General features: G+C 41.3%; 1 protein-coding gene across 1 annotated transcript; it reads left to right on the top strand.

Annotated features, from left to right (window-relative positions):
* Window positions 1-2,213: 2,213 nt before the first annotated feature.
* On the top strand, window positions 2,214-5,712 carry sdf2l1.S (stromal cell-derived factor 2-like 1 S homeolog). Its single transcript, NM_001093462.1, is given in 3 exon segments — window positions 2,214-2,434; window positions 4,269-4,465; window positions 5,084-5,712. Coding segments are annotated over 3 exon segments (657 nt in total). The 5' UTR covers window positions 2,214-2,259; the 3' UTR covers window positions 5,369-5,712.
* Window positions 5,713-22,418: the final 16,706 nt, after the last annotated feature.

The following is a 22,418-nucleotide window of genomic DNA, read 5'->3' on the forward strand; positions in this document are numbered from 1 at the left end:
CTCCTATTAATAACATTGGAATCAAGCATCAGCCAGGTGGCAAACTTAGTTGCCATCTATATCCGCTGTTCTATATGGTTGTGGTCAGGAAGCTTCCATGTTTTGCTATGGCATGTAACTCCACTGTAAAATATTGCTTACATTCAAACTGGATATTCTTTCTCTGTAGGAGTAGTCACACTAACTAAGGCCTTTTTATATTTATGGCACATTGTGTTTTGTTTGTCATCGTTATCTATATACTATATACAGTTGTAACTATTCAGCAGTGGGCCCTGGTGCAGGCTGGCAGGACCCAGGCCCGGACTTGTGTGTAGCCACAAAGGCCTGTCCTAGAGCAGCAGAAATTTAGGGGATGCATGTCGTCTAGCTGCATTGCAGTGGGTTTGGTAGTACTGGGTCACTACAAGAAAGTCGGCTCTCACACACCCTAAGTTAAATAAGGTCACAGATACCTGGTGCACTGAGGTAGAGGTTTGGCCACCTCACATATGATGCTCATAAAAGGAAATTCCAGAGTCACACAGGACTAATTGTAAGCAAAATTGCTTTGCATATTTAATGCGGAGAGCAGCGTTTTGGGGTCATGCCCCTTTATCAAACAAGCTTGATAAAGGTGGTATGACCCCGAAACATTGCATGGAATATCCTTTTAGTAGTACTGGGGACATGCAGGAGATTTGCTAACTCTTTAAATCTCCCTCATACCATGCTGCTAGGGTTGCCATCTGTGTAAAAAAAATGTACCGGCCAGTGCGTGGGGGGGGGGCAGAAACTAAAGGGGCGATCTGTGCCGCAAAAAGAGTTGGAGCCGCAACGCAAAAGGGGCAGGGCCACATTGCGCGAGGGCCAGATGAGGAAATAAAGGTAAATTTCCACCCGAGGGAAAGGCCTTTTCTTAAGGGTATTACAAATTACCGGCAGCTATATTGCCGGTAAATTTGTAATACCGGCCCCGACCCTGGCAGGTGTTTTACCGGCTAGTTTCCTTTTAAGAGCAGCAGAGAAGAGAATGAGATGTCCAAGGTGCAAAACATCAACTTTATTTTTGCAATCTATATACTGAATTACATAAGTTCTCTCCAACGTGAACTTTTCAGCAGTGGAAAAACTAGTTATTGGCCTCCACACCAACATCACTGAGCTCCTAAACTCTGAGAATAAGTAATTTTCCATGAACATATATTTTAGCTGCTTATCAGTTCCACAGGGCCCTTAGGGTTTCTACCCCCCAGCTGTTGCTGGGTCTGTTTCCTCTATATTTACACCACAGTAAAATGATTGGTGGGTTTATCAGTGGCGGAACTACCAGGGGAGCAGGGGGTGCGAGCGGACCAGGGTCCGCACCCCCTCACGGCCCCCCGGCAGACTGCTCGCCACTGGAATCTGCAGTGTATGGAGGGGGGCGGGGGCCCGGCTGCATGTCACGCACCAGGGCCCGCCCCCCTCTAGTTATGGCACTGTTTATACCATTGTAGCTGTGAATGAAAAAATACAACCAACAAATTCAACCTTCAACAAGCACAGACAGGCTTCAGTTCCCTATCAGGTCCTGCTAGCTGCTGATTGGTTCCTATCCTATAGTGCAGTGAGCTGAGATCTGCCTTGGGAATTCAGGGAGCACGAAGTGGGAGGGATTATTAGGGTTTTTCTGAAATATTCAATCAGCCTGAAAGACTACTTTTTTAAGCACAATTCTTCTATATCTAAATGAGTATAATGCACTGGTACGTTTTTATTTTTTATGCACAATATGTCTCCTTTAATAATTCAGGATTAGGCACAACGTCACGCCTACAAGAATAACCAGTTCCTCCTCATGGCTAAAGCTTATGGACAGACAAAAGATATATCCCTTGAGGACCGTTTCCCCTGACGCGCCTGACATGATTGCAATAAGAATATTTTCTCTTCAGCGTCATTCAGTTTTTATTTCCTCCTGTCACTTCTTGCAGTCACGTGTTTACTTTAATAATTTGGCCAAGAGTGAGCCGCTCAGCGGGCCAATCACTGGCTATTTCGTGTCTAGAAGCCTCGAGCAGACCTGGGAAATGACAGCTTTTTAGTACCAATCGGCTTTTGTCACGATGTTCCGCCCCTCGGCCGAATAAGCTAACCATAGGTTGAAAATGTGTTGCGGCATGCGGTAATTGGTGTTAGCTAGTGCCCGCCTACTTCACTCGCTGGCCGTAGCTGATTGGTTGTTGAGGGATGTTGAAGGAAGTGGCGGCGGGACTCGGTTGAGGTGCCGGGAAAGCAATGCTGCTGTGTGAGTTCGGGCTTGTCTTCCTACTGTTGAGCCTGTGCAACATCTTGCACTGGGGGCAAGGAAGTGAGGACGATGGTGAATATGTAACCTGCGGTTCTGTGGTAAAACTGCTGAACACTCGGCACAACGTGCGGCTGCATTCGCATGACGTCAAGTACGGCTCGGGTAAGGAAACACGCTCTTGTGGATTTGCAGCTCCCTCAAGTCTTTCCCTGTTATTTCCTCGTCTCCTAAACTGTAAGAATGTGCTGTTCCCACATACATCAGGACTCATTTAAAGGCAAAGGAATGCCACACTAAACTCCCACACAGGTCTCCTTGCGGTTTAGAGCAGGTCACCCAAGTCTTTCCACGATACGTAGTAATTCAAATAAATTGCCTGACTGGCTCTAAACTAATTGGGTAACAAAATGTTTTGTGTTGAGAAAATGAAACATAGATACAGTGAAACCTCAATTTTACATCCCCTCATTTTAAGAACCCCCATTTTACATTTTTCAAGGGACCAGAAAAAAAAGATGTAAAATCCAGGTAAATGTAAAATCAGGGAAATGTATTATGCATAATATATAGGTGGGACCACAAAACAACAATGTAAAATGAGGGGAAACTTAAAATCAGGGGATGTAAAATTGAGGTTTCACTGTACAATGCTATTAACTTGTGGCAGTTATGGTAGGCAATATAGAAAAAGTGTTTATTTGTGTAAAATTGTCTCTATGTGCAAAATCACCCCCGCAATTAGTTCTTTTTCAAGTGGATCAGCTTTAAAGAGATTCAGACACCAGAACTTAAAACTAGGGATGCACCAAATCCAGGATTTGGTACCGGATTCGGCCGAATCCTTCTGGCCGAACCAAAACCTAATTTGCATATGCAAATTAGGGACAGGGAGGGAAATTGCGTGACTTTTTGTGCACCATGCTTTTACGTTACCTGTCTGGTGTCTTATAGTGAAGAAGTAGGATGGCACACACTGTTGCAATTGTGTTAAAACATAAGTGTTTTATTTGGATCTCAAACGGATCCAAATAAAACACTTATGTTTTAGCACAATTGCAACAGTGTGTGCCATCCTACTTCTTCACTATATGGAATAAGGGAACCAAGTCAAGCAGCAAGGTTTCTGGATAGAGCACCACCACCATACAGCCATAGTCTTTGAAACTACTGTATGCTACAGATTACCTGTTTGGTGCCCCATGTTCCTGTATGAGGGGGCTGCCATATTTGTGCAGCAGGAATCCGTTAGCATAAGAAACTTGAAGGGACAGTCAGGTTAGCAGAACAGTCAGGCTTAGAAACTTCAACTAACAATTACTTACAACCTCTCAGCAAAAAACTTGACCTACAGGTAACTTTTAATGTACATTCATATTTTAAAAAGTATTTTTTTTTTTTTTAGTGTCAGTATCACTTTAAAGGGGAGTCTTGGCCTATGGCTTTGAGAAGCACCTGCGTCATTCATCTTTACAGGTGCAGGAAGACATTAGTGCATGAAACGACATTATTTGTGAAATTCAGTTACCAAGTTAATGCACAAGCGCCCGCGTTATTTATAGGCACACTCTATCACTCGCTCTGGAAACTTCATTTGGTTAACAGTCAGCCAGTGCTGCTTTTATATGCTTTTGGAATTTCAGCTTTCTTTTTAAATGTGGGTTCCTTTTAAAGAGCAACTGATTTACTAAATGCAAGTTAATTTTCTGTCATTCATGAATGCTTGTCCGCTGGGTATGGGAAATGTAAAAAAAAAAAATAAATAAATAAAAAGTATTGATACATTTTTGCCAGAAAGGCTCCTTTAAGAAACTAGTGCTAAAATCACTTTTAATCACTTTATTTTTTGGAACATATACAGAAGTTGTATTTCGTATTCTTCAATTGTGTCCCTTACATGCTTTTTGAATGCTACTGTAAACGCCTGGAAAATATATTGTTATGTAGCCTCATTTTATTTTTGGAGAGAATTATAATTGTTTTGGTTTTTCCCATAAAGGTAGCGGTCAGCAGTCTGTCACTGGTGTGGAAGCCTCAGATGATGCCAACAGCTACTGGAGAATAAAGGGCAAGACAGATGCAGACTGCTCACGTGGGGAGCCCATCAAGTGTGGCCAAGCTGTCCGGCTTACCCATGTGAACACTGGAAAGAACTTGCACACACATCACTTTTCTTCCCCCCTCTCTAACAACCAGGTACACATTACCATTAAATGTGAATATCTACAGACAGAAAGGTTTCCCAAAATCACTGGTAGCAGTAGCTTAATTTCTGCTAATAGGGCACTAATCCAGAATTCTCTCTGACAAACCAAGCAAAGCTCTAGAGGTATTTTTAATACTGAGGTTATGGTTCTGACAATTACATTTTCTAGAAGATGGATGTTGAATAGTTAAAAGGGAAAGTATAACTTTAATATTTATGTCCCCAATCTTTTTGTTTTTATTAAGAATTGGAAGTTTTTTCATTCTCATTTAGTTTTTGCACCTCAAGCTTTTATAAATGTATTACCTTTAAAGTTCTACCTTTTTAAGCTAAACCAGCTAAAAGATGAGCTAGCAATCTATCAGTTCTTGATATCTCTTGTTGCAGGTATATTCTTGTATTTGTAATCAATTTATAAAGTCCCCTCCTCTTCTCACTGCTTTAGCATAGGCTAAAAAATGAGAAGGGTTGAAAAAAGATAGTTACTTATATAGTAGCAACTTTAATAATCTGCTGTGTGCGTGGTGTACAGATTTTAAAGAACTTCAATTACATTTATTTTAATTAAACATAGCATTAATCTTGCATTTATCCTTTTATTTTAACAGGAAATAAGTGCTTTTGGGGATAATGGAGAAGGCGATGATCTGGATGCATGGACAGTGCAATGCAGTGACGCACACTGGGAAAGGGATGATGCTGTTCGGTTCAAGCACATTGGCACAAATGTCTACTTAACAATTACTGGGGAACAATTTGGACACCCAATTCGAGGACAGAGAGAAGTCCATGGTATAACTAATCCAAATGCTCATAACTTCTGGAAGGTAATGGAGGGAGTGTTTCTCAGACAAAGCTTCCCACCAGGTGTGGGTAAGCATGACGAATTATGAAGAACAGTAAAATCAGTGAAGCTCCTCTTACCTACTGGGGCTTCATGTGCTCATGAGAGCTGACGTACTTGAACACAGTAAACTCGGTAGTAAAAAATAAGCACAGATCTGCCTTTATGAATGAGACTTTCAGCGGTTCTAAACCAATTCTATGTCACTTTTCTGTACTGGGATTTCTTAAAAGGGATACAGTTTGGTTTTTGTTGTGTGTGTGTGGGGGGGGTTTTTAGATCTATATTTTTAAACCATTTTTTTGTTCTGTTTCTTTTGAACTCGAGCTAAACTGTAATTTTTCAGAATAAATCTATTAGGGGGAAGGGCATAACAATTACATTTTGAATGCACTTAAAGGTTATTTAAATTATTTTAATCATGTTCCTGATGGAACGGTTCACAGTTACCCGCACATATGTAGAACTGGAACGTCACATATATAGAACTGGTACATTTAAGTGGAAGGAATTCCTTATCAAGGATTCAATGTGAACTATTGGTAGAGTTCACCAATTTAAGAAACACCAAAAACAAAGTTTTATCATGGTTGAATTCATGAATGGCAAGAGGCCCATGGGCCAAACATGACCCACCAAGAGATTTTGTTTTTTTTTGTTTTCTCTTTACTTGCCCCAGCATGCTCACAATCTCTTTACACTTTTTGGTGAGATTATTTTATAATAATCTGGCCTTCTGAGAGAATAATTTGACTCATGGCAAAGAAAATTCTGGCTAGCCATAGCTTCATTTTAACATCACTGTTAACACATAGCATTGCAAAGTACAATAGTAAAAGAAAGCAAATTAATAATTTAAAACATTAGTGCAGACCTGTTCACACAGGCTTCTTGCCCAATAAACTCTTATATTGAAGTTCTCTTTCTCGTGAGTCCTGTGTGAAATATGCTCCATGGCTGTTAAGCTGCTCACCCATTGATCAGGGTGGCCTGGGAGCAGCAGCCCTAAGCCTAAGCTTCAGGAGTTTAACCATATAAACATGACAAACTGGTTGCACACACATTCCTAAAAGACAAAGTGGGATTTTAACATCATAAACTAAACAGCTTCCATTATGAACAAAGTATTATACACAAAATTCAAGCTGACCAGATATCCTTTGTGCTCTTATAGGCTGTGTGTGTGCTGCCAGTTTTTTTCTTTCTCCGAATAAAACATAAACACAATATGGTTTATATCTTAGAATATCATGTTTATTAGTTCTGAGAATCCTTATTGTTTGCTTTTTATTCTACGGAGTTTATACATGTTTTACCCCGTATCAAGGTAGATTTGCCAATGACTAGGCAATGGTGTGACCTGCCTGTACTTAAATTAAAAAAAAGAGAAATAAAAATTTCACTGGTCAGCCACTCTAAATATTTATTGGGACAATTCTATTTCTGCTGGCATCACTTGGATAAATATGTGCTAAAGCATTTTAGGAAAGGAGAAAAAATGTTTTCCTTTCTTTCATATTCTATGTTTTGACCCTTGGGGTCAGTCTACACGAGCAAATTCAGGGAGGTTAGTCCCCCCCCCCCAGGGACAAATCTCCGGGGCGACAATCTCCCTGAACTGCCTTCGCCCTACCCTCCGCCGGCTAAAATGAAAATCGGCAATTCACACGCGGCACTTCATTTTGCTAAGTAGCCCGAGGTTTCCTCATGAGGCAACTTCAGAAAACGAAGCTCGGGTGGAGTGACACTTAAATGTGGCCTAAAAGGATACGCTAAAGTTGTGGATTGGACATAAATATCACATATGATGTTTCCCATAGCAGTCAAGTAGCAATTCACTTTCAACAGTCACAAGCTAGAAAACAATCTGGTTGCTATGGGCAACATCACTGGCAATATTTCTCTACAATGTTAGTTAACAAGCCCCAAAGAGTATAAAATACTTCCCTGACATTGTTAATACACAGATCATAAATCATTAAAATATGCTTATAAATCTGCTATTGTGGGCAACATCTCTCTCTGAAATGCTTTCCCCTCTGCGATTTACTTTATGGCCAGTAGGAGAGCGTTCTGGGGAGATTTGTGTTCCAAGACTAAGACTGTGCACATGCTCAGTGTGGTCTGGGCTGCTTAGGGATCGTCATAAACAAAGCTGCTTGAGTTCTGTAAGGTGGGGGCTCCCCCTGCTGTTCATAAGTATGATTGTTTCCCTGCTCAGCAGTTAGGGACCGTCTGACAATTCCTATCCACAGCAGTAAATGAAGGGAGAATTTCAATGCATACAGTCAGGTTTCTTATAAAAACAGTACACATTTTTTAATCAAAGTATATTGGAGATAGGTTTCTTTTTCATTAAAGAAAGTAAAAATGGGATTTTATTTTTTTGCCTTTCCTTGTCCTTTAACCTCTTTCTCAATGGAAAAAGAATAGTATTTGTGAGGGATGGGGAGTTTGACCCAATACACAGTCCAGTAGTTTCACAACTTATAAGAAATGTCTACAGACTATATTAAAGGGGACATGTACCCTCATTTTTTATTTTGCGCAAATAGATGGTATATAAACTAAAATAGAAGGCATCACTCTTTTTTCCATGCCTTTCGGGGTAAATTACTTTTAAAACTGCTAAAAACGGCTATTGTTCCACCCCCTTTCACCCATTTTCACCTCATCAGTCCTCACTGATTGCCTCTGCGGCCGTCGGCTCTCCCATGTAAAAGACAGGGTTCAACGGGCACTGTGCATGGGGCCGGCAGAGACAGGAGGAGCTTCTTGTGACACGTGGTGGTCGGCTCACTCTTTAACTGCCAAGCTGATCTGTCTGGCCGAGCATAGTATTCGTCTCTCCTGTTCAGATTTCTCATGGCTCCCTCCCTGCTCAACTCTCTCCTGCTCGTGGTTTTTAGATTTCTCCCGGCTCCCTCCCACCCGTCCTGCACGGCTCACTCCTGCCCACAGTGTTCAAGTTACATCCGACTCCCTCACACCCTGCTTTATCAGCTCTGCTCGCAGGGTTTCGATTCCTCCCACCCGCTCTCTTAAGCTCTCTCCTGCCTGCAGTGATCTCCCTAATAGTGATTTGGGGCTTAGGTATGGAATTAACTTGTCATAGTGTGGACATATATTGATTGTACTTTGTGTTGTGTGCAATTGGGAAACATATGTACATCCTACATACAATAGACAGCACTGTATACATATGTTTTGGCTTAATAATAAAATATGCAGGGAGTTACACAGCAAATACATTTGCTTGGATAAAAAATAAATAATGTGCAGAAACTGTTAATTGCAGGAGTATGGGCTAGTTGGGGACGGGACACGCAGGGAGGGCGGTGGGAGGGTTTTTCTCTGCTAATGCAGAGTTCAGCCTATCAGTAAAAGCTATAACCACTTCCTGTGAAGAATGAAGAGACACTCCCATTCCTCATTTCAGCCTAGCCTCCGAAGTCGAAGCATCTCTCTGCAGCTCTGATATAATGATAGTTTCTAGAGGTAAAAAACTTTCAAAATGTTTTTTTGCCTGCATCATTTCACACTGTAAGCAAGTAGAAATATTATAGTAGAAAATGAGTATTATACAAAATGTCCCCTTTAACCTATATATGGCCAGCTTTAGTTTATTTTGAATAACTTTGTTTGGAATTTTATTCTTTGGAATTTTAGCAGCATCTGCTTGATAGGGTCCAGTGTCCTCTAACAAAGATTAGTTAGAAATGACAATAAGGGAGCCATATTCACCTTCCAAGCACTTTTTTTTCAGTTCAGTTATTTTCAAATTGTTCACCAGAAATATAGACTTTTTTTTTTAAATGCTTTCCATATTTTATTTTTTACCATTTTTCACAATTTTTTTAAGTTTAAAAGTTGAATATTCCTGTCTCTGGTGTTTCTGACTGGTGCCTCAGTAATCCAGGTGCAGATTCTGAACTAATGAAATTTGCTACATACGTTGTTCTCTTTTTCTCCATGGAACATTAGCAACTATTGTATCAATTCTAGCAGCTGCCTTTAACGAAACTCAGAGATTCTGGAAAAACTAAATGTGTCAATTTAGAACAGTTTAGTCAGCGACCCCCCCTTTAAATATTAAAAAATAGAAAGTAATGTCTTTTTTTCTGAACTATCTGAAACCAGCTGATCTGACAAGTGTTGGAAGGTGGAAAAACCCCTCTATAAGCTAATTTTGAGAGAACATTATTGTGCCAAGGGCTGCATCAAGATAACAGAGGTCCCAATCCATGAATATGTTTTACCTTAGTTTCACAAAAGATTACCAGAATATTCATACTTCCATATTTTTAGCTAAATTAGTGGCTGGATCCCAATGTCGATACACCATTTGATAGATCTGCTTCATAATGGAGGAATGGGAAAGCGTTAAACTGAAGGAAGATGAAACCTGTATCAGAAGCGAAAAACGGGAAACAAGGTTATGAAGCCGTGATCTCTTAGCAGCACAAATCCCTTGGCCAAAATAGCTACAGGGAGACCAAGCACAGTAAAATAGTAACATGGGAGTCAAACTGAGTCAGGGTACCAAAACATGAGACAAATGGTAGTTTGGCAGATTGAAACTGGACAGGCAGGCAGTAAACAACTGGGGGTCAAAGTCAGGGGCGATCCTGGCCCCTCCACCGCCTGAGGCAGCAGCAGTTGCTGCTGCCCCCCTCCCCCGGAAATTCGCTCTTAAAGTACCAGGAGCAGCATTTTTGCGGCCCCTGGTACCTAGTGGGGCGCTGCCGCCTGAAGCGACAGCCTCAACTCGCCTCATTGGCGAAGCACCCCTGGTCAAAGTAGGCAGATAAGTCAGGAAACATTCTGGGTCACAACTGGAAGTCAAATATGAATACAGGTAGGGATCCAATTTCAGATAATCTGTTATCCAATTGAATTATGGGAAGGCCCATAGACTCTATTGTAATCATATAATTAGTAGACTTAGGGGCGTTTTATCAAAAGTTTACTTTAGTTTTTTGTTCACGATTTGAGAAGAAAACACGAATAGTATGAATATACTCAAGGATATTCTTTGGAACCTCGAACAGTACTTATTTATTAAACAATAAAACCACAAAAGTCCCCAGAAAAAAAACTTGGCACGTAAAAGCTGGCAAGGTTCAATAGGAGTCAATGGGAAAAGTCAATATTTATTTTCCTGGTTCATTAAAACAATGTGATTCTCACTGGTGTGTGACTTTTTTTTCATGAAAAAACACGTGGAAATATTCTGTTGCTGTTTTTGTTAAGCTAGCTAGCATTTAAGAAAAAAAAGATGCACAAGTTTTGTTGTAGTTTTTGTCTTGGTGCTCATTTTTTTTTTCAACCTCAAAAATTATTAAATAGGCCTCCAGCTTTAGTTTATTTTGAATTACTTTGTTTGGAATTTTATTCTTTGGAATTTTAGCAGCATCTGGTTGATCGGGTCCAGTGTCCTCTAACAAAGATTAGTTAGAAATGACAATAAGGGAGCCATATTCACCTTCCAAGCACTTTTTTTTCAGTTCAGTTATTTTCAAATTGTTCACCAGAAATATAGACTTTTTTTTAAATGCTTTCCATATTTTATTTTTTACAGTTTTTCACAATTTTTTTAAGTTTAAAAGTTGAATATTCCTGTCTCTGGTGTTTCTGACTGGTGCCTCAGTAATCCAGGTGCAGATTCTGAACTATTGAAATTTGCTACATACGTTGTTCTCTTTTTCTCCATGGAACATTAGCAACTATTGTATCAATTCTATCAGCTGCCTTTAACGAAACTTAGAGATTCTGGACAAACTAAATGTGTCAATTTAGAACAGTTTAGTCAGCAACCCCCCCCTTTAAATATTAAAAAATAGAAAGTAATGTCTTTTTTTCGACCTCAAAAATTATTAAATAGGCCTCCATAAGTGTCAGGACTTACCAGTATAATCCAGACGTAGAAGAGGTTGGAGCAGAAGATAATGAACCCACAAGCGCCTCACACAACCGCTACCCACCTGGAGTGGAACAGGGAACAGGGTTGTGGAGAGTAGCCAGTGAGACGTTCAGCGAAGTACAAGGGATTAGGCAAAGGCGTAGTCAGGAGATCCGAGGTCAAAAGGCAGGCAGCAATATTCGTAATCGGTAAACAGGCAAGAAGGTCGAGACAGGCGGCAGTAATCAAAGTCCGGGTTCAGGCAAGGGTCAATAATCAGGAATCCAAAGTTCAGAGTCGCTAGGGTTTCAGTCAAATAACCTACTAACCAGGCAATGCATGTTAATCTGGTTTGGGTTTAAATACAGGAGTTTTGGCGCCAAACTGGCGTCATTGCGCTGACGTCGCGGAGCTGACGCCAGCACGTCCGTCACAGGCGTTTCCGCCTACGTCCTTGCGCCCCGCGACCGTCGCCGGCGCCTCCGCGTCCGCGACAGTCGCCGGCGTCCCGCGTCAGACGCCGACGCGCATTAGCGCGTCCGCGCCTGCGCCGGACAGGACGCAAGCATGCGTTCTCACATTGCCCCCCATCAAGGAGCGGCCTCAGGACGCGACCACCAGAAGGCTTACCAGGATGAGTTCTATGGAATTTCTCCAGCAACTCAGGAGCGTGGATATTCGACGTTGGTTCCCAGGAATTTTCTTCCGGACCGTAACCCTTCCATTCACCAGGTACTGGAGCCGCTTGCCTCTTAGTCTGGAATCCAGGATCTCCTCAACCTCAAATTCTTCCTGTCCGTTGACCACCACAGGTAGCGGAGGAGGAGTCGAACGCCCAGGGAATCGGAATGTTGAGGCTGGTTTTAGAAGAGCAGCATGAAACACTGGATGGATGTGCCAGGAAGCTGGAAGTTTGAGTTGAAAGGCCACAGAATTGACTTGGCGAATAATAGGGAAGGGACCCAGGAAACGCTGACCCAACTTCCTACTGGGACAAGAAAGCTTAAGGTTAACAGTTGATAACCAAACACGGTCACCCACCTTGAACTCTGGGTCCCCTCTCCGTCTCCGATCGGCATACATCTTGAAATTTTGTTGGGCCTGCTTCATGTTTTCCTGGATCTTTTGAAGATTATCGGATAAGAAGGTTAATCGGTCTTTGACAGCAGGAACTAAAATGTCAGAAGCAATGGCAGAGGGAAAAGTTACTGGATGAAAACCATAGTTTGCGAAGAAGGGGGACTGATTGATTGAAGAATGATGGGAATTATTATAAGCGAACTCGGCTAAGGGAAGAAGATTCACCCAGTCATCTTGGAGGTATGAAGAATAGCATCTCAGATATTGCTCGAGGGTCTGATTAGTTCGTTCGGTCTGACCATTGGACTGGGGATGAAAAGCAGAGGAAAGGGACACCGAAATCTTGAGTGCTCCACACAACGATCTCCAAAACTGAGAAGTGAATTGTGGTCCTCGATCCGACACCACCTCATCCAGAAGACCATGGAGCCTTACCACTTCCTTAATGAAGGTATCAGCAGTCTCAGAAGCAGAAGGAAGTCTGGGTAACGACTTGAAATGAGCCATCTTCGTTAAGCGATCCACAAAAACGACAATCGTGGAACAATCACAAGACAACGGTAAATCAGAAATGAAATCCAAAGAAACCGAACCCCAAGGACGAGAAGGCACCGGCAGAGGTTGAAGAAGACCAATAGGCCGAGAATTAGAGTCCTTGGACCTGGAGCAGACTTCACAAGACGAAACAAATTGAAAACAGTCCTTAGCCAACCCAGGCCACCAAAATAGTCTCTTAGCCAGGATAATAGTTTTCTTGATACCTGGATGACCTGCCAATTTAGAATCATGAACATTCTTGAGGACCTCTAAGCGCATAGGTTCAGGAACAAAAATTTTACCTTGATGAAGAAGAAGACCCTCCTTGGAAACTAACGATGGTTCAGAGAGATTTGAGGAAGCGTCTTTAATTCCATCAACCAGGGTAAACTGTAGCAGGAGAAAATTATTAGAGTTTAAAATTGTTTCTGGAACCAAGGACGGTTCGTCTTCAGAAGAAAACATACGGGACAAGGCATTTGCTTTAACATTCTTAGACCCAGGTCGATATGTAAGATGAAAATTGAATCTCATGAAGAATAAAGCCCACCTTGCTTGTCTGGGTCTCAACCTCTTGGCCGAACGTAAGTACTCTAGATTCCTATGATCTGTAAAGATGAGGATTGGATGTTTAGATCCTTCAAGGAGATATCTCCACTCTTCAAGTGCTAACTTGATGGCAAGTAGTTCACGATCAGCAACATCATAGTTACATTCGCTCTTGGCCAGTTTACGGGAAAAAAAAGCAACAGGATGCAGATCCTCCTGAAACCCCGCTCTTTGTGATAACACAGCACCCACCGCAAGCTCCGAAGCGTCAACTTCCAGGATGAAAGGAAGGGAAACGTCAGGATGATGAAGGTTTGGGCCTGAAGTGAAGAGTGCCTTCAATTTCTCAAAGGCCGCCTGAGCTTGTGGTGACCAACAAAACTTTTGATTGTTACGAGTCAACTCAGTGATTGGCAGAATAACCTGGGAAAAATTCTTTATAAATTTCCTGTAAAAATTGGCAAAACCAATAAAACGTTGGACAGCTTTCTTGGAAGAAGGAATTGGCCAATCAAGAATTGCGAAGATTTTTCTGGAGTCCATCTGAATTCCCTGCGGAGAAAGGAGAAAACCTAAAAAGTCCACAGATGTTTGTTCAAAGACACATTTCTCAATCTTGGCATAAAGCTGATGAATACGTAGACGAGCCAGCACCTTCTTTAAATGTGATCTGTGTTCCTCCAAGGAATTAGAAAAAACAAGGATATCATCCAAATATATGATAACGAATATGTCTAGGAAGTCTCTGAAAACATCATTGACGAAATGTTGAAACGTTGCAGGAGCGTTGCAAAGGCCATGACTAGGTATTCAAAATGCCCATAACGTGTACGAAAAGCCGTCTTCCACTCATCACCTTCTCTTATTCTGACGAGATTGTATGCGCCACGGAGATCCAGTTTAGAAAAGATCTTAGCCTCCGCCAAACGTTGAAAAAGTTCAGGAATAAGAGGAAGTGGATAACGATTCTTCACAGTAATCTTGTTCAGATCCCGGTAATCAATACACGGCCTTAAGGAATGATCTTTTTTTTTCAACAAAGAAGATCCCAGCCCCTGCTGGAAAAGAAGATTGACGAATAAAGCCTTTGGCTAAATTTTCATCTAAGTAAGAACGTAGTTCCGATAGTTCAGACTCGGACAACGGATAAACTCGTCCAAAAGGAATCTGGGCCCCTGGAAGAAGGTTAATAGGACAATCATAAATACGATGAGGAGGCAACTTATCTGCCCCTTTCTTATTGAAGACGTCCGTGAATTCCCAGTAAGCTTGAGGAAGAAGATTGTGAATTTCGGAAGCAGGAGACAACGAACAGACTCTATTGAAAGAGAAAATGCATTGGGAAGAACAAAAATTTGAGAGAAAGTTCACTTCACCGGTAGTCCAGTTGATGGACGGGTTGTGTTTCTGCAACCAGGGTAGACCCAGAATAACGGGAAATAGAGGCGAAGAAACTACATCAAAGTTCATGACTTCAGCATGCCCTTTATTTAATACAACAAAAAGTGAGACGGTCTCTTGCACCACAGGGCCCGAGGTAATCAGGGAACCATCTGCCACACGAAGGGCTATGGGATTCTTTTTGGACTGGAGTGGGATCTGGAACTGCAGCGCCACTTTATTGTCCAGGAAACATCCGCTGGCCCCAGAATCAAGGATTGCTTGAAGCTCTACCCGCTTGTCTCCCCACTGCAACGACAAAGAGACAGTCAGAAGAGGCACGGGAACATGGCAACCAGAAAAGTCCCTTTTGAAAATCCTCTTACCCGTTGGACGAATCGGACAACCCCGAAGCAAGTGACCTGCTTGTCCACAATAAAGGCAGAGGTTGAGTCTGCGACGTCTGATCCGTTCCTCTGGAGTTAACGCAGATCTAATGGCTCCAATCTGCATCGGCTCTGGGGCTGCACTGAAGACGGGTGGCGGAACAGCTGGAGGAAAAGTGGAAGGCATTCGGATAGGAGGTGGAGCGGTAACATCCAAGACTGTGGTGGAAGACCTGCTTTCTCTGCCTCTTCTTCCTCTCTGCGCTCCCTGAGCCTTCGATCGAGTTGGATGGCCAGACAAATAAGTTCTTCCAGACTGTCGGGAATGCCAGTACGGGCCAATTCATTTTTTAGTTCAGACGAAAGGCCGAAGCGATACTGGTTCTTAAGGGCAGCCGGATTCCACTCCGTGTCATCTGCCCATTGCCGGAATTCTAAGGTGTAATCTTCTGCTGGGCGGCTACCTTGCTTCAAGGCACGCAGGGCGGCTTCAGCAGTAGTGGCTCTGTGCGGGTCGTCAAAAAGAACTGCCATGGCTTCAAAGAAGGAGTCTACTGTGGCCAATGCAGGACTGTGGCGATCCATAAGACGAAAAGCCCACGTCTGTGGTTCTCCCGTCAGGAAAGAGATAATCACCCCTACCCGGGTCTGCTCAGAGGGATAGGTATGAGGCTTGAGAGTAAACAGTAGCTTACAACTGCTCCTAAAATTCCGGAACAACTTTCGGTCACCCGCAAACTTCTCCGGAAAGGCCACCTTAGGTTCCGAAATCTCAGAAGTTATCACCTGGACTTCCGCTGGAACCGGAGGAGTAGCTGCGGCCGTGGAAGGGTGAACAACCGGTGGTTGGGTCCTAATGTGCTCCTGTAACTGAGCATAGCCACTTTGCAGCTCCCGGACAGCTTGCGTAAGGGAAGATAACTGTTGCGTCAGGACTGCAAACGGGGACGCCCCTTCAGCTGGATCCATCTTTGGCCTGGTTATACTGTCAGGACTTACCAGTATAATCCAGACGTAGAAGAGGTTGGAGCAGAAGATAATGAACCCACAAGCGCCTCACACAACCGCTACCCACCTGGAGTGGAACAGGGAACAGGGTTGTGGAGAGTAGCCAGTGAGACGTTCAGCGAAGTACAAGGGATTAGGCAAAGGCGTAGTCAGGAGATCCGAGGTCAAAAGGCAGGCAGCAATATTCGTAATCGGTAAACAGGCAAGAAGGTCGAGACAGGCGGCAGTAATCAAAGTCCGGGTTCAGGCAAGGGTCAATAATCAGGAATCCAAAGTTCAGAGTCGCTAGGGTTTCAGTCAAATAACCTAATAACCAGGCAATGCATGTTAATCTGGTTTGGGTTTAAATACAGGAGTTTTGGCGCCAAACTGGCGTCATTGCGCTGACGTCGCAGAGCTGACGCCAGCACGTCCGTCACAGGCGTTTCCGCCTACGTCCTTGCGCCCGCGACCGTTCTTGGCGCCTTCGCGACCGTCGCCGGCGTCCCGCGTCAGACGCCGACGCGCATTAGCGCGTCCGCGCCTGCGCCGGACAGGACGCAAGCATGCGTTCTCACACATAAGTATGGAAATCCAAATTGCGGAAAGACTTCTTGTTTAGAAAACCGCCGGTTCTGAGCATACCTGTACAAGACAAAGCTTGGCTAGATAACCTTGCAAAGCATGATAGTGTTTTATAGGCCTAGACATAAGTGCACACCAATGTGCATGCAGGCATGAAAATATCAGCTCATACAGCAACGCTGTTGCAAGCACGGATCAGGATGCATGTGTGTGCAATTATGTACCAACACTTGAGCAGCAAGAACATTTGCAGGTGACTGACGGAGGTATATAACACACAACAAAAATAAGTATGATTATTACAACAACAAAAAAAATCACAAAAAGAAATCCAAGAAAAAAAATGAAAAAAATATTCCCTTTTAAGCAAAGTATAAATATAATCTATCCCAATTATAATAAAGTTAGTTTATGCCAACTGTGACTGTGGGGCACATTTACTAAGCTCGAGTGAAGGATTCGAAGTAAAAAAAATTCGAAGGGTTTTTTTTGGGTACTTCGACCATCGAATAGGCTACTTCGACCTTCGACTACGACTTCGAATCGAACGGTTCAAACTAAAAATCATTTGACTATTCGACCATTCGTTATTCGAAGTACTGTCTCTTTAGAAAAAACTTAGACTACTGACTTCGGCATATGGGGACCTTCCCCATAAGCTTTCTAAGCTTTTTTTGATCGACGGAAAATCCTTCGATCGATGGATTAAAATCATTCGATTCGAAGGATTTAATCGTTCGATTCAAAGGATTTAATAGTTCGATTCGAAGGATTCAATTGTTCGATTCGAAGGATTTAACCGTTCGATTGAACGATTTTTCGATGGTCGAATATCGAGGGTTAATTAACCCTCGATATTCGACCCTTAGTAAATGTGCCCCTGTGTGTCTGTATTGATTGGAACATATGAATCAACAGTATGAATATATAGAGAGTATGGTGGATATATATATACCTTTTTTATTATCTTTCATAACATTGTCTTCGAATGCTATTTATGATATTGCCATAAAAGTATTTTATTACCTTTCTTACCCTATGCGGGGGCCATATTTGTGCAGCAGTAGACCGTTAGCATTAGATACTCTGACAGGTTAAGATGGGACTTACTAGCTACTTTCAAAGTAAAACTCCCAAACTTGGTTGCCCTTTTATTAGACATCAGTGGGATCACCTGACTATAGCTTCTGTATAAACTATAACAAACAAGGGAAAGTAATGCTTACCACTAATTTTTAAAATGGCAGTGGCCAGCTCCATGTTGTCGCTCCCACCCTTTTGGTATATGCCGAGGATTGTGAGAATGGTTAAAGACAACCCAAAGATCACCTCCAAAGACCTGCAAGAACATCTTGCTGCAGATGGTGTATCTGTACATCGTTCTACAATTCAGTGCAATTTGCACAAAGAACATCTGTATGGCAGGGTGATGAGAAAGAATCACTTTCTGCACTCACGCCAAAAGCTTATTTAGACAAGCCACAATCATTTTAGAACAAAGCGCTTTAGACTGATGAGACAAAAATGGAGTTATTTGGTCATAACAAAAAGCACTTTGCATGGCGGAAGAAGAACACTGCATTTCAAGATGAAAACCTGCGACCTAACGTCAAATTTGTTGGAGGTTCCATCATGCTGTGGGGCTGTGTGACTAGTTCAGGGACTGGGGCCCTTGTTAAAGACGAGCGTTGGATGAATTCAACCCAATATCAACAAATTTTTCAGGATAATGTTCAAGCATCAGTCACAAAGTTGAAGTTATGCAGAGGTTGGATATTCCAACAAGACAATGACCCTAAAGAAACTTTGAAATGGTAGACGTACAATATTCTGGAATGTCACAGTCCCCTGACTTGAATATCATAGAAAATCTATGGGATGATTTGAAGCAGACTGTCCATGCTCGGCAGCCATCGCATTTAACTGAAATGAAGAGATTTTGAACGACAGTTCAAAAATACCGCCATCCAGAATCCAGACACTCATCAAAGGCTATAGGAGGCGTCTAGAGGCTGTTACATTTGAAAAAGGAGGCTCATCTAAGTATTGATGTAATATCTCTGTGGGGTGCCCAAATTTATGCATCTGTCTCATTTTGTTATGATGCATATTGCATATTTGGAATACTACTGTTTCCATAAGGCATGTTATAAATTAAAAGGAATTGGCTACTTTGAATTGTTTGATAAACAAAACAAAGAATTAAGAGGGGGTCCCACACTTTTTCTTATGACTGTATATATATCTATATCTATATCTATATCTCTATATCTATATATATATATATATATATAAAATTATATTTACATTAAACTCCTGATAGCTTATTTGCGTGTTGTACTGAAATAATTCTCTGTGTGTTCTCTTGCTTTTCACCCGAAAACCTTTCTCCTGCTCTGCATGATTATAAAGGCACAGATTAATTATGCCAATGTTGATCTCTGATTGTTTGGCTCTTGTAAAAGGATTCTGCATTGTTAGGCTAAATCAAGCCTGCAAACTCAATTCTCTTCATTATTTCCCATTCCTCCTGCTGTTCTTTAAAGCTGTTACTGTAAGGTTATGTGGTATGATTATCTAACTGCTTTGCTGTTGCCCATTAATGCCAATATAGTAAATGGCTTTCTGGCACTAGCACAAACTAGTACTTTGTAATATAAGTTAACTTGTTGAAAATGCATAATCATTGTTCACACTCCCAGCAAGCCCTAGCTGTTATTGTATCCCAGTCCCAAAAGACTGGGAATTTTAGTAAATAAAAACAGATTGGTTAAGCCTGGTTTATCATTTGGTAAAGTTCCCCTATCATAGTATAAGAGTAAAATATTTATTGTTAGGTGCTTACATTTTGTGCCGTTGGCTTACTAATGGTAATTCAGGAGGATTAACTGTGTACTGGTAATCTAATTATCTACCTTGTAAGGTCCAAACATGGAGTAGTTTCAGGAAATAACATTTTGACTAGTTAAAGAAAGTTTAACTTTAAGCAACTTTCCAATGTTGCATTAATTTAAAACATTTCAGGTTATATGTAAATAATGTATTATTGCTGTTAAATGCAGCATGTGTCTCTTTCTGTATTGCTGGCTCTGACTTTAGGAACAATGTTGCATTAGTTAGCCTTCACGTGTCTGCCAATCCGCAGACTTCTGCTGCATTGTTTCAGAAGCCAGAACTACCAAGGCAGATAATAGAAAAGGCACTGATACTGCAGCTATATTTGTAAATCACTTTAAAACCACTAAACTTAATAGGTCATTTATATTAGAACGTTACTTGAAATTATGGTTTCTTCATTTAATTTTTACCAATGTGTTCTATGCAAATGCAACATCATCACGGAGTTTCAGTCCATCCATGCAAAACCCAATGCACTTCTTCTGATACCAATTCTTCAAGGACTTTTCCCCATCCTTTTCACTTAATATCATGGACTCCTTGTAGGTGAACACTGATCAAGAGCATGTGTACTTGACCAGAACTATGAGTCAGCTTCCAGTCTGCATGCTCCTTGCCTGCGATCACTGCTGAGGCTCCTCGAAACAGAAGTTATGCCACCAAACATGGCAGCTGATGGCCCACTATTCTACAGCTTTGCACTTCAGTGCCAGGTACAGGTGTCCAACTGACCCCTTTCTGATATTAAGGGCCCCACTCCTTACTGCTTAATTTTTTGACTATTTACATATTTAAAACATAATTTTGGATTCATTTTCACATTATGTATGTGAAAATATGATGATTTGTAAGCCATAAATACAGTGTCGGACTGGCCCACAGGGATACCAGGAAAACTCCCGGTGGGCCAAGGTGTCAGTGGTCCCTCGTGCTGCTAAACATTTGGTCTATTTCATGGTCATTCCCTTTTATATTGACAACAAAGTGGCTAAATAGATGGAATAATAGATTATAGTATGTAAAGAAAAGAGACTAGGAGAATAGAGGTTGAGTGAGGAGAGGAAGAATAATAGCAGTGAGAGTGGGCCCCTGGTCTAAGATTACATGGTGGGCCCCTGGTCAAAGGTTTTTGGGTGGGCCCTGGTGTCCCAGTCCAACACTGCATAAGTAACAGATATATCAGCTAATAGCAGTGTAATATGAAGGTGCACAGGAGGTAGTTACATTACTGTACATTATATTTCCATGACTTTTTCATTTTTTGGTGGTCCTGTACTCTTAAGTAATGGGCTCCCTTGTGCTTGTTAGTTCTATACTCCTTGCATAGGATGCGTCATTAAAGTCGCAACTAGCATAAGTGTAGACACTGTATTAATTAATACACCTGCTCTATGGCCCATAAACGTACACAGTGCTTGTGCGCTGCCAAGGGATTTCAATAATTAAAGAAACACTAGCTCAAAATCATTCATTATTTTCCTAGATTGTTTTCTGCCATTAACTTTATAACTGGCATTATAGTTACATTTTTCAATTCACATTTATTCAATGGAAAAAAGATCTGAATTTAAAAAATGTACCCTTTTGTTTTGTTTTTTTCTATTGCAAAATACCTTTTGCAGGAATCCCTGCATGGATATTTTCAAGCACTGGATGGGGCTGGTTACCAGCAGTAATACTCACTTGTAGTTAATGACTGTGCACATTTATAAAACTATGCCCAAATATATTTAGGTAGTTCTCCCATTAGAGATATGTCAATGTCTGTGTATTGATAATTTAAAAAATCACAAACCACAGACAGGCTACTTTCAGCTTTTTGGGATCTGCTATCACTGTACCACCAAAAGTCATTTGTCCCCCTGTATTAAAGAGATTAAGGGGCAGATTTATCAAAGGTCGAAGTGAAAATTCAAATTAAAGGGATCCTGTCATCGGAAAACATGGTTTTTTTTTCAAAACGCATCAGTTAATAGTGCTGCTCCAGCAGAATTCTGCACTGAAATCCATTTCTCAAAAGAGCAAACAGATTTTTTTATATTCAATTTTGAGGGAGGGGGTGATATCACTCCAACTTGCAGTACAGCAGTAAAGAGTGATTAAAGTTTATCAGAGCACAAGTCACATGACTTGGGGCAGCTGGGAAATTGACACTATATGTCTAGCCCCATGTCAGATTTCAAAATTGAATATAAAAAAATCTGTTTGCTCTTTTGAGAAATGGATTTCAGTGCAGAATTCTGCTGGAGCAGTACTATTAACTGATTCATTTTGAAAAAATGTTTTTTCCCATGACAGTATCCCTTTAAAAACATTTGAATTCTGAGCTAAATTTTGTGTACTTTGACTAGGTAATAGTCCAAATTCAATTTGAATTTGAAAAAAATGTGAATTTCAAAATTCATCATGTACTGTCTCTTTAAAAATTTGACTTACACCATTCGCCATCTAAAACCTGCTGAATTGCTGTTTTAACCAATGGGGGACCTCCTAGAACCTATTTGGAGTCAATTGGTGGACTTTTTTTGTTGGGTAAAACTTCGAATCGTACGTTTTGAATGCGCTATTACTTTGATTTGTACAATTTGAATTCGATGGAAAACTGACCTATACAGCCAAAAAAAAACTTTGATTCAAATTGAAATTCAAATTTCGAAGTTTTTCAAATTCGAAATTCAACCCTTGATAAATCTGCCCATAAATGTGTCAATCTAAAAATAAAATGTAAGTCAATGAAAAAAACATAATTTCCAGTAACGTTCTAATATAAATTATCTATTAATGTTCAGTGGTTT

This window comes from Xenopus laevis, chromosome 1S (genome assembly GCF_017654675.1).
Source record: "Xenopus laevis strain J_2021 chromosome 1S, Xenopus_laevis_v10.1, whole genome shotgun sequence".
NCBI lineage: Eukaryota > Metazoa > Chordata > Amphibia > Anura > Pipidae > Xenopus > Xenopus laevis.